The following is a 13,012-nucleotide window of genomic DNA, read 5'->3' on the forward strand; positions in this document are numbered from 1 at the left end:
GAACCGACCATGGCTGGATTTTAAAACAATGTTCTAAACTCTTATCACCTTATTTATTTAGATAAAAATCTCCCTTCAATATTACACTTCCTCTTAATTTGTACTCTCTTGATATTGCAAATCTATACTTTAAACTAATCGCTAACGAAACTAATTTTAATATTGCAAATACGTGATAAAACTTGAATACGAACCCAAAAATCTTCAAGTATACAACTAATGCAATTTCCAGAGCAAAGGCCACACAGCCCACCACAACACAGACTAAATTCGAAACATGCCTGACAGTAAAATGTGGAATAAATATAATTTGCTAAACCAACGCCATGTCATTGAATATTTCACTCAGTTTGTAACAACATAATAGCTACAGCAAAGGGGGAAATTAACAAAATGAATGAAACATGAATACAGGTCAGAACGAGAAAAACAGATTGCTTCTCCATCAGTCTTAGACGGCAGCAACTCTGTGAAGCAATCATATATAGCACAAGAATATGCTACTGAGGCGTTTGACCATGTGGCGGCATACCAGATTGATTACCAGACTGCAATAAGCAAAACCACAGGTTAGCATCTTCAAAACTCATGCGAGATAATAATTATACAAGCATGATCATTCCAGTACAACCCACATATGAACTCCCACTCATTTCAAAGTTATGACGGAAATTAATTTCAGCGTCGTAAACAATAATGTCTATCTACAAAAGGAAAAAAGTACCCCAAAAATCACTTTTCAGTATCACTTATCAGAAATTGATTCTATTTAATGTATGAGTTCAGTTTCACCATCTTAAATCAGACATCATATCCAGTTCAACACACTAGACTCTAGTGATTTGTATCCATAACAGCAATCTCAGGTCTCAATGATTTGGACTAATTCACATATATGCTGAAAATCAGCTTCGCTCCAGTTACAGACACTTATTCTGGTCAAATTATGAGTTCAATTGAACCGTCTTTCAGGGAAAATGCTGACTATCAAACACCTCATCCAGTTCATACACTAGAGATTCATATCCACCAACGCAAATTCAGATGCATAAACCTAATAATAAGCATGAAAACTTTCTCAAAGAGCTTCAAAGCGTAGATCCTTACACTAACAAACTTATGACTTACCTGGTAGGGATTAAACCCTTGCATCATTGGCATTTGTCCTGCTTGTGGACGATTAAATCCACCACCTTGTGGATACATTTGTGCTCCACTTGCATTCGATGGGCCTTGCATATTTGGCAAACCATTTGGAAAGCCCCCAACAGGAGGCACACCACTAGTGGGTAAGGATCCTGAGTGCATTGGATTCATTCCCATGTAATGGCCTTGTGGAATAGATGGAGCCATCTGATTCATTGTACCTTGCATCCCCTGCACTTGGAATAATTTTCATCAGCAGCATCTTAAATTGTCTGAAACAAAGTGAGGAGAAAACCTAACTGGCTTACAGAAAACTTGCAGAGGCCATGCCTCCCAATATCTATTGTCCTCGGCAATCTTATTCAGATAACAAACCAAAGTAAACAATGAAGGAAAATCTTTTGAGAAGTTTTGCTCGAATATTTCATAGTTTTTGATCTTCTAAAAGTCATTTTATAGTTTCAAGCAACTTTGTTATTTCTTAAAATTTAAATCATCAGCAACTGGATTTTCTCTCAAATGGAAACTGTCAAAGACGTGACAAGTATGCTAGCAAAATTTTGATCATGTAGCACCAGTATTTGCTGCATCTTTGGTTTTAGTGTGTCACAAGTAGCACTAGGAACCCTCTTTTTCCTAAAACAAATACTAAGATAAGAATATCTGAACTGATTGTTAAATTTGGTTCAAGGGGAAGAAAATAGGAAAGGTAGAGCTGATTACAGTATCATACCATTGGACCAGGCATTGGCATTGGATGTGATGAAGGTACAGGCAACGACCCTGGCATCGAAGATGGGATTTGAGATGGCATGCCATGTTGGGGCATTTGGGGTGGTGGGCGAGATATATGAGGATGGGGCAGCAAGGGCATATGGGATGGAGGCTGTAGTTGTGGCATATTTGGAGGTTGCATAGGCATAGGGGGCATTTGATGAGGGTGTCCCTGGTGTTGTTGCGGCATCTGCTGCTGTGGGTTTTGTTGATATCCCTGTTGTTGCTGATTGGCAGCAAGAAGAGAGGGATGTGGACCAGGTGGGAGAGGAGGTGCTCCTAAAGGCATTGAAACAGGAAGAGGCTGCTTTTGTTCCCCTTGAGCCGATGAATCAAATGCTGGAATAGTTAAGGGCATTGCAACTCCAATACCAGGAATGGTTCCATCATTTCGAGTCAGTCCAGGAGCAAATGGTCCTGGAGTTGTTGGTGCTTCAGGAACCGCAAAATTCCCAGGCATTTGACCAGCAAGAGCAGCATTTTGTTCACCATAACCTGACGAAAAATTTGTACAACTATTCAATTTTTTGTGTTTAAAAAAAAAAACTGTTGTAAACTCATAGGATTGCAGGCATTGACCAAGATAGCACATCAGCATGTCAAGTGGTCAATCAGATTTTAAAAAACAAAAAAAAAAAAAAACACCATTTAAGCAATCCTTTGCTTCCAAAGAAGAAGATAAGGGGTTTATATTATCAATACCCCCTCAAACACCATAAAATTCGAAGAATATCACTAAACTTGATTTGCCACTGGTTACATTCTGCAATTCAGATCTACAGAATTTGAACCAAACAGCTTTCAAGAAAAACAACATAAGCAGGGTGCAAGGTGGAAAGATAACAAACTGGTTCTGACCAATGCTAAATTTGTCACGAGCAGAATCTCCTGGCCTATTTCTACACCAAAACTTTGTTGTGTGATCATTGCTCCACTGCAAAAGAAGCAAACCAAGTTCAGAAGCGGAAAGGGTAGCCCAAGCATGAAAAGTACTCACAACAGATAAAACCAACACATAAATGTCCACTAGGTAGTAGGCAAATCAGAAACAATGAATAGCCTCATATGTGTATAGACAAAGATCCTGTTAAGAGTGAAATAAAACAAAAGAGGGCAAACCTACTCACAGAGCTGGAAATCGGCTCATTATTGCCATAATTTAGCTAAGTATCAAAGAGATCGTGAACATTATGAGATCTATCAAAGCATTTTAAATTTGCTGTACCAACAGTCATTGAACAATGCTTGAGACTGTACAACAAAATGATTAGGACACAAAATCCTGAAGTGTAGGACAAAAAAAGGACATGGCAGATACAAACACATGAAGGAGCAAAAAGGCTTGTGTTGAATAATAAATATATAATCAATAATTTTAACTGATATGTCTCCAAACATCTGGTAAACAGGAAACTCTTTTTATAAAACAAAAGTTGAAAATAAAACACAAAGATTGCCTCTACCTGCAAAGAAGATATCCAATCGGGTGCCATGCCAGGTCCAAACGCTGTTATCATGTGCATTGGGAATTTCAACCGAGGGTTTCATGCCTGTGAATCAGAAAAATATTTTCTTGTTATAAATACTAAGTTTTAATAAAGCTCTTCAAGAAGTAAATGCAATGACTATATCAGAAGAACAGGTATACCATAAAAATAAAGAAAAATACTCAGCATTGGAAACAGACCAAAAAGGGTCAATAATCGAGGAAAAAAGTTAGCGAACTCATTGAACTCCAAAACAGAATGCACTCTAACCTATGACTCAAAGAAAGCATACAACCACACTAGGTTAGTAGCATTCTCACAATCCTAGAAAGTATTTCTTCCCAAAACCATAGTTATTCTGTTTATTTCTTCTAATGCACAGTAGTGCGAAAATTTAAAGCTTACATAATAAGATCCATTCAAACAATCAATCCTTAACCCGCCACTATCCACTTGATGAAGCAAATACAGAAAAATAAATATCTCTCTAAAATGAAACATTTCTCAATTAAACTGTTCAAAGAATTATATTAAAACACTATATTTGTATGTCTCTCGGGAGTAAGCAACACATGCCTATCAGGAATTTGAACTTAAATTTAATTAGTTGTTATCCAATTTAGTGATGAGGGGGGAGTATAGAATTAGAGGGAGCAAGCAAGAAATCGAGAAAAGAACTAGAGATAAGAAATGGGGAAAAAATCAGACTAAGGAGAGAAACATAGAAACTTGAGGAGAAAGCCAATATTCATATTGAAGTCCAAAAATAACAATGTATTAGGCTCTTATACTGGCCAAATCATAATTAGAAAAAGAAATAAGTTCAACTAGGAAAGAGAAAACTACCAAAATAAGAATATATATAATATAATATATATAATATTATAAAAGATGTCTTAATAACAATTTGTTTTCTGAAACTTTAGATGCAATAGAATATATTCACTATAAAAATAAAATAAATAAATGTTATGTAAGCAAAGAATGCAGACTAAAATGTTAAATTCAAGTCTTAAAGCTTATTAGGTGATTTTCAGATGAAACATAAAAATTACATAGATTGTCTCTTGGTCTTATCTCCACAAAATTTTGGTGCGAGCAAAATTTGATCTCCAGACTCTTGTAAACACATGAGACCTTACCAGCTAAATTAGGTAGTATACACAGTCAAGAGTAATGAAAACTTTAAAAAGCCATAACATGTAAAGCCCCCAGATGCATAGATGAGGAAAAAAATAAGCAACCAGTAAAACACTGTTATCGATCAGGAATAGAATTTACCCAACAAGCCAATGGAAAATGGACCCGTCAAAACTCCCACTAACAAAGTATTCTTCATGGAATGGATGCCATGCCAATGCTAGAAAATTATAAGAAGACAAGCCATAAGTATCATCCTTAAAAAAAATAACCAAAAAAACATATTATGCTTAGCAATCACACTTGTAGCAAAACAAAATTCATATAAAAATAACACATACTCGAACTTATTAATACACATTCAAAAAAAACGATGAAGATATGTTAAATGATCATATAATGTTAGTATTATGACCAGAGATCCTCTAAAATAATAGCTTTAGTTGTGAGTAGGTCCACAGGAAAGACCTCTTGCTAATCCAATCCCATACTTCTTCAGCAGGAGATCAAGCTAATTCGTCTATCACTGTAGTGAATAGTGACTCAATCAGAAGTGTGGAACAGATTGGCCATGAATACAATCGCCTTATTCTCACTCTTTAAATTATCAATAATATTAGCATTTGACCAGGATCCTGTAAAAAATAGCTATAATATGTTGTGCTGGTCCACACCTAGTAACTCAATCGAAGGTGGAACAGACATGGCCATGAATACAAACACCTTATTCTACTTCCACTGCAAAGCCATTTCCCTTCCGACTTGACAGAAAAAAAATTAGCACCTGCCCTCAGGAGTGCTAGTGTAACCATAGATAAGCTGGAGACTAAGCCATCATTTAAATCAAGTATACATATAAGACTTCTAGCAATTGTAGATCTTTTCTTCACTTCATATATATATCAGCCATAAAAGCCTCATTCGAGGCCATGAGATTTTCTCTTCTCTTTCTTTTCTTTATTTTAAGCAAAAGCAAATAGATCATTGATAGAAAAGAATAATTGCCAAAAAATGAATAAAACTGTCCACAAGAAGAGGATCTATATAAAAGATCAGAAAAAGGTCCATAAGAATTTATAAGAGGTAAAAGTGAATAAGTTATAATGATTAAAAATTCAATACCTACCTGCATGTCTTAAACACTACGATTATGGTCATGACAACAGAGATGAAAGTGAGGACTTGAATGCAAACATATTGTACTTGAGCGCAATCAAGCAGATGGGTCATTCTTTATTGCATGTAATGCTACTTCTCAACATCAATAAATTCTTCAGGGTACATAAATCACAGTGAACACATAGCATCTACCCATATAACCATTTCAGTTTTGTTTTAATTGCTGGTTAAAAATTTTTTAGACATTATCATACATGAGATAGCACTAGGATAATAATTTTCACTTACCAGTCACATCCTTTCGATGTCCACGGAAGATTCAAGCTCTTTCAGCTCTTATGGCATAAAGTGTAAGTGTCAGCGTACAGCAATTACAATTATTTAAAGAAATGTAAAACATCAGAAAAAGAGGAAAAGAAGAAAAATCAGAGAAAATAATCAAACAACAAAATTCAAACTTCACAACTTTAAATGAAAAGGATTGAAAGGAGGAAACCTTGATTATTTGATCCTTGGAAGCAGTTAGCACCCAGTTACCATTTGATTCCACTTCACACAAGTACTGTATTTTTGTGCCATGACGCAAGGAAGAATTGCTTGTTAAAATAATTCAATTTTTAAACTAAGTTATGACATATGTCTGTAAGATAAGATACTCACAAAAGCAGAGCTCTCTCCCACTTTTAGCATCCCAAAGTTTCACAAGGTTGTCTTTTCCACCTGAAAAAACATGTTACTTAAAGAGTATTAAGCATTGAATAGAAACTCATATGAAGACCTCAACAAAGGTTTCACAAGAGTAAAAGATAAGAAACCTGAAACCAGAAGCGATTTTGAGGGTGCCAGTCAACACTTTTCACATCCCAACCATGGCCTGCCTGAGTTCAAATCATATAGATAGCCTTAGATCACTTCATGCACATTTAACAAAATACAACATGCAGTAAGCATTTCCCAGATCGTTACACATGGTTTTTCAATAAAATATAATAATAAGAAATTGACTATTGACAGTAATATATGTTGTTTGTTATGTAAATCCTAGATGTAACAAGCAATTGTGTGTGATCTGATTCACTGACACAACTACTCCATGAAGAAAAAAAAGAGAACAGTAGGCAAAGTTAAAAATAAATACAAAAACGAGTACACTGTCTTACTAAAAATTAAGAAGCGCACATTACAACAGTAAAAATTCTAATAAACCCAAAGATTTAGAAGAGTCATGCATTTATACAAGAAGATGCTGTTAACAAAAGGTTTTTCATATATTTTCCATTCCAACGACATAAATATATAAATATAAAATTCTAAACTTAAAAATATCCAAAAACAAATTATAAAAAATGGTCCATCGTAGTATCTGGCAAAGTAAGACACAAGTACAGTTATGTTAGCAATAAATGCACATGTGCATATCCTATTGAGTATTGTGGCACTTATTGAACCATGCATAGTTTCTACTAATTTTAGCTTTAATTCCAGTGCCAGTAATCAAAATGAAAGAATTTTTATTCTCTTTGAAGTCCACCAAAAGATACAAATCTTCGCTTCGTTCTAGTTAACTTTACAGATAAGAGTCCTAGGGTTAGTTGAAATCGTAAAGAACCAAAATGAACTAACACCTTCTCCACTCAATTCCTTGCACTCCCATTTTGAGCATGCGACCAACTTAAATCTCATGGCATCTTTTTCGTAATTTATTAAAAAGAAAAATATAGCTACACACCAGAAACTTACACCTGTGTGCACACTTTCCTAACCCAGATTATTCCTCAGAACTTTGAGAGAATTACAATTATTAATTTCAGACAAGGATTCATTATTATGCTCTGTATTGAGTTGCTTTTTCTTATTAGTATGCAAATGTTTGGGTGAAATAAATTGATAGATCTTTCATGACTTCAATCAATCCCCAAAAAGCCCGAAGACTAGGATGCTAAATCATTAAACTAATCTGAGTATGATAACCCATTATGAGTATGATACTTGTTTTAAGGCAGAACACTAGAATTCTACATCTCAAGCATAAGTGAAACAATTTCATTTCAGGAAACAAACCAAATTGAGATAGCAAATTCATTATAAAAAAATGACTAGTCAAGGCACATTACCAGTTAATGACCGCTCTTCTTGGCACCGAGCAAAGTCCCAAACTTTAACAGTGGTATCATCTGAACAGGAACAGAACTTCAAGTCTGTCCTACAGAAACTGTTCAAAATGTTACTTAAGAAATCCTTCATGAACAAACTCTCGAGTAAAAAAGATATAAACATAAAGATAAATATCCACCTTAAATCACGGACTGATTCTTTATGAGCTGATTTATTGGCCTTCACATTATTCATATTGTTCTGCCAATACCTAAAATGTTGCCCCACACACATGTTTACACCAATATAATATAAATGTTTCTACTTGACATGTAAATAACAAATATATAGCAGCAGAAAGTATTTTCACAGATATAATTACTTTATTGCACCCCCATCATCACCAGAGACCATCCAGTTGTCATTGTGGCTCCATACCATTGATCTAATTGCATGATCATGGGCCTGAACATTTAAAGATAATTAATATTCAAAATTTTACCAAAAGCCATAAGTTTAGCTTGTTCTAGTTATGTGGAAGTATCAGTGTTTCCTAGATTATGTACCTGAAGAATCATTTCAAAATTAAATGATTGTCCATTCCAAAGAGTAAATTCTCCACTTTGAGATCCAGTGATAAGACGTCTACCAGTAGGAGTCCACTAAAAATTAAATGAAAAATTAAAAAATGTCAGCAACCATTTCAAGGGTAAAACTTCAGTCAGAGATAGATCAAAACAACATAATAATAAAGTATATCATGCTTAAGACAGATTGCAAATCCCAATGAAATGCAGTGTAAAATATATGCATACACAGTAGCATAAAAACCTTTGTGCTCGTGCTACATAACTAAACATATAATAGAATTGTGGGAGCTGCCATTCCACCACATTTTCCACCTATGATTACCTTGCATCACTGAAAAAAAATTATTACCTTGCATCATAAGGGTAGCCCCTAATACGTCTAATCAGAGAACAGGGATAGCACCTGGGGCTAAAATATTTGGAGTCAATTCAACTCCCAAGAGGAAGACTATCTTACCATTATATTGTGTTATAACATTACAGTGTACAAACCGTTCGGCAACTATAACATGGAAAAAGGTATGAAGTCTTTTGATTCAACAGGTTTCCCCATGTTCATTGCCAAATTACAACTATGATTCGCCTAAAATGGATCATTTCCTTGTTTCCATATAAAAATCATCTCACAGACCATAGTTACAATAGAATATTGCCTTCATTAGGATCAATACCAGAACAACTTAACTACCAAAGAGAAAAATAAATTTAATCAACATAATCAAAACAGAAAGAGGAGCAAAGCATATTTAACTTTATACACAAAAGATAATGAAAAATAATCCAGCAAAAAACAAAAGTCAAGAAACCTTGTCTAATCAAGCTTACCAAAACCCGGTTAATTGAACACCGATTCTTGTTTAGAGATGTATGAACAAACTTTGCCACAAAGCTTGTTGATGGATTATCTGAATAGGCAACTGTAGGTAACATCTGCACCAAGGATCAATGAAAGATAAGCCTTCACAAAAAGTAAGCACAGAATCCAACCTTAGAGTAGAAATCTACCACCATCATGATCCAGGTAAACCATATTCTCCAATACAAAAAATGATAGAATACAGGTGAAAATGTTCACTGACATCAATTGCTGCTGCTGGGGTACGTTGCAGGACTGTCCTGTCTCTTGAATCTCGCTGCCACATTCGGACCTGCAAAAGTATTGGTATGAGATTAAAACAGTTCAAACGGCAAAATTCATAAGACAACCAGAATCTTGAAACCAACTTCTGTAGAAAACTATATGCAACTAAAAAGGAAAATAAAGACAGACAGCACAAGCAAAAGCAACAGATGTACTCCTTGTAGAGATAACGAATAGTTAATAAATCCTCCAATATCTAACAAAGTAGTCCACAACCACTAAAAACTTATACCAGCATTCTCTTATAACCAATCAAAGCCCTTGCACAAATATGCTTTCAAGATACAATTTTACATGACATAAAATCTAATCTACACAACACAAAATAATGTATTGGACCTTTGTAATCTTACAAAATGAAGGACACGTGTTGATTTAGGAGACTAATGGATTATTTATTTTAAATCTGACAGCGGATCTTGGGTCCATGTAAATACTACTTTACCTTCTTCCTGTAGACAAAGCGTTATATACTTTCCTATAAATGATTTTTTTTCAAAACTAAGACATAATTCCCCATAAACAAACAACAATTAGCAAAGCAGAACATCATATATGATATGGAAGTGGTCCCAATATCATCTGTCCTTAAAAAAGATGTTTTTGCTTTATTATGTAATCCAATTACATTGGTGATACAGAAGTATTAACACCCACTGATTGCCAAGACATGTCCAACCTAGATGATCAACAGCGCCCAACAGAACTAACTTTTAGTAAATAACAATTCACAAAAGCGTTCAAGAAGTTTAAAAATTATCTCAAAAAAATGAAGAAAATAGCCAATAACCATTTCTAAAACTTTTTCTACACTGACAAAAGGAAAAGAATTACTACTTATAAAGAAGTATATAATAAAAAAATTAGATGTCCTATGAAAAAAAACAATGATGTAGAACAGAAGGCAGAAAGGCGAAGGAGACAGAGAAATAAGTATAAATTACAGGGGAAGACGCAAAAGAGAATTAGCAAGAAGATAACTCAGACAGTGATCAAATTTTCAGTATATCATCAATCAATCAATGTCTATATCAAAACAAAGCTTAATGCCCTCACTATATAGATCAATACTAAACAAATACAGAACTAGAAATCAACATCTAATAAGAAAGATAATCATTTCCTAACAAGAAAAAAAAAATATAAGGAACAACCCTAAGTTTCTAAAATGAAAATAACTTAAATACTAAATAATTTCCTGAACCTCTAATAACAAAATCCTATTAATTTTAAATTAAATACTGACTTCTGCATTATGCAATCCGATAGTGAAAAGAATAATAGGAGGACTAGAGACATCCAAAATCAGACGGAAATGCAGCAGGACCAATCATAGGAGCTCCTAAAGGCAGCTACATCAGAAAGAAGTCCAAAAAGGATTAGATAAATAACTAAATAAATAAATACCTGCATATATCGCACAACAGTGCTAGTATAATCAACAGCTCTCCTCTGAGTAAGCTTTCTCATTCTTTTTGCAGCAAAACTATCGCCATGAGCTACAACAACAATACAATTGATTTGAAACCAAGTAATCACACAGACAACCAGTATACGTAGACTGCCAAAATTCAATTGAAGTTCAAGATATAGATATTGATGAGAAAAACTATCATCTTTATAGCCTTCGGGGCTACCTAAATTTGAAGCTCAAGTTGCTAAATGATCCTCAGAGGAAAACAAAAACCCCAAACCTTCATTAATCAGGCACGGTATCTAACAAAACTACCCATGTAGCAAAGACCAAAATTTTTATTCACTTTTATAAGGAAATGCAAACCTAATCTCAACCCAATTTTCTCTTATTTCTTATTAGCATCATCTCCAAAAAAAATCCCATTAGTTCCCATGCCGTTTTATCCTTGGCGACATCATCGATGCAATCAAATCACTTCATACAACAAACCGCCAAAATCCCAATTTTACAAACGAACACTGCATATAGTGAGTCTACACCCACTTGTTTCCTAAAAAATGGCTAACAAAAGTACATTCTAATCCTCTTTCATCCACAAACACAAAGGAAAAAGAAAATAAAAATGCTGAAAAATATTACCGAAATTATTACAATTACACACCACTGAATGTTGCTGAATTTAATTCGTTTTTATTATTCGTAAAATTTAAAACCCAATTCACACAAGTCCCTGTTAGAGTTTAAAGAGTACCTTCGTAGGGAGGGTTTGCGGAAGGGTGATGATAATCGGAGGGGTTGAGCGTAGTGGAGGAGGCAGACGGCTGACGCATCATCGGCGGACCTGGCGGGGGTGGACCACGGTGGAAGTGGTCCCCACCACCAGGCTGCGGCTGATTCTGCTGATGCTGGTGAGGATCACCGTACATCATTTTCAACGGAAATGTGCACGGTGATAGGCAGAATTTTGGTGTGGGATCAAAATCCCTAAACCCTAAATTGACGAAAGCGGGAAATGGAGTGTCTGAAATAACAGATAAAGAAGGAAAAATTCCCCCGGTTGCCAGAAAGTTAATGGACATTAGCTTGAGGGTATTTTGGACATTTGACAACTTACACTAAGAGAGTAAAATATAATAAATTAAATAATAAAATTCCCTAAATCCCAGCCCAATACATGTTGCTGTATGGTCTCACGTTTCATTAAATTGTCTTTCACATCTCCTCTAGGCTTTATCTAAGTCTCTAAACTGTTAACTAATAGAATATGCCTGACTTAAAAGCTAAAATTTCTCCAATACCCTCCATCATGAATAAACACAAAACATGAATCAGGGTTGGTTGCAAGTTGGAACTAGGTTATGAAAATCTAAGTAAACAACCATATGACCAAAAATTCTATAATTAAGTAGCTTTAATATTTAATATTAAAAATAATGGATTAGTCAAAAAATGATTTGGGATCCGAGTCAGCGTATCTTGAATATCGAGTTCCATTATGAAAATGCAATTAGTTAACGATCAAAGTGGAAACCTCATTGTTCAAGAGAATTATGAATTAATATCTTAAAAAAAAAAATGAATAGGGAAAAAGCCTAAGCCCTAAAATCCTAATTCTTCAATATCCGAACAAGAAGAAAAAAAGTTTAGGAAAGCTCTATAGCACTAGAAGCATGATAAGTGCTTAGCGTCATTCGATGTTGTATATATGAATGATTGACTATAGTACACGTGAGAGATTGTTAGAGTTGATACCCAATAGTCAATCATATTTGACTCAACATGATATTATGTTAATCAAATGAAGGTATTCTTCTATATCATGTAAATCATATTCTTATATGTAATGATATATGTCCTTAGAATAGTAAAACTGTGACGGGGGGATCAAGTGTTGTAAATCTTGATTGTGAGGACTCTATAATCATATATGATAGCTATTCTAGAAATATACGTAGCCTTAGTATTATTCTGACCAAGGGCATAGATAATACGATAAGGTTATCATAGCGTTGAACGACCCTACAGAAAGGTAGTGACAGATCTCATATGTAAAAGTTGTTTGGTGATAACTTGGTGCGACACATAGGTGCTTGTTGTCTACAAG

At 34.6% G+C, this 13,012-nt stretch overlaps 1 protein-coding gene across 1 annotated transcript; it reads right to left on the reverse strand.

Annotated features, from left to right (window-relative positions):
- Positions 1-306: 306 nt before the first annotated feature.
- LOC116127081 (flowering time control protein FY-like) lies at positions 307-11,949 on the reverse strand. Its single transcript, XM_031412752.1, is given in 21 exon segments — positions 307-548; positions 1,129-1,377; positions 1,880-2,417; positions 2,769-2,849; positions 3,378-3,420; positions 3,423-3,463; positions 3,465-3,470; positions 4,689-4,767; positions 5,955-5,992; positions 6,125-6,262; positions 6,323-6,386; positions 6,482-6,502; positions 6,505-6,540; positions 7,781-7,878; positions 7,960-8,031; positions 8,143-8,225; positions 8,327-8,422; positions 9,176-9,280; positions 9,430-9,498; positions 10,899-10,990; positions 11,660-11,949. Coding segments are annotated over 21 exon segments (2,175 nt in total). The 5' UTR covers positions 11,838-11,949; the 3' UTR covers positions 307-500.
- Between the last annotated feature and the right edge of the window lie 1,063 nt (positions 11,950-13,012).

The sequence above is a fragment of the Pistacia vera genome, unplaced genomic scaffold (genome assembly GCF_008641045.1).
Source record: "Pistacia vera cultivar Batoury unplaced genomic scaffold, PisVer_v2 Contig189, whole genome shotgun sequence".
Classification (NCBI taxonomy): domain Eukaryota; kingdom Viridiplantae; phylum Streptophyta; class Magnoliopsida; order Sapindales; family Anacardiaceae; genus Pistacia; species Pistacia vera.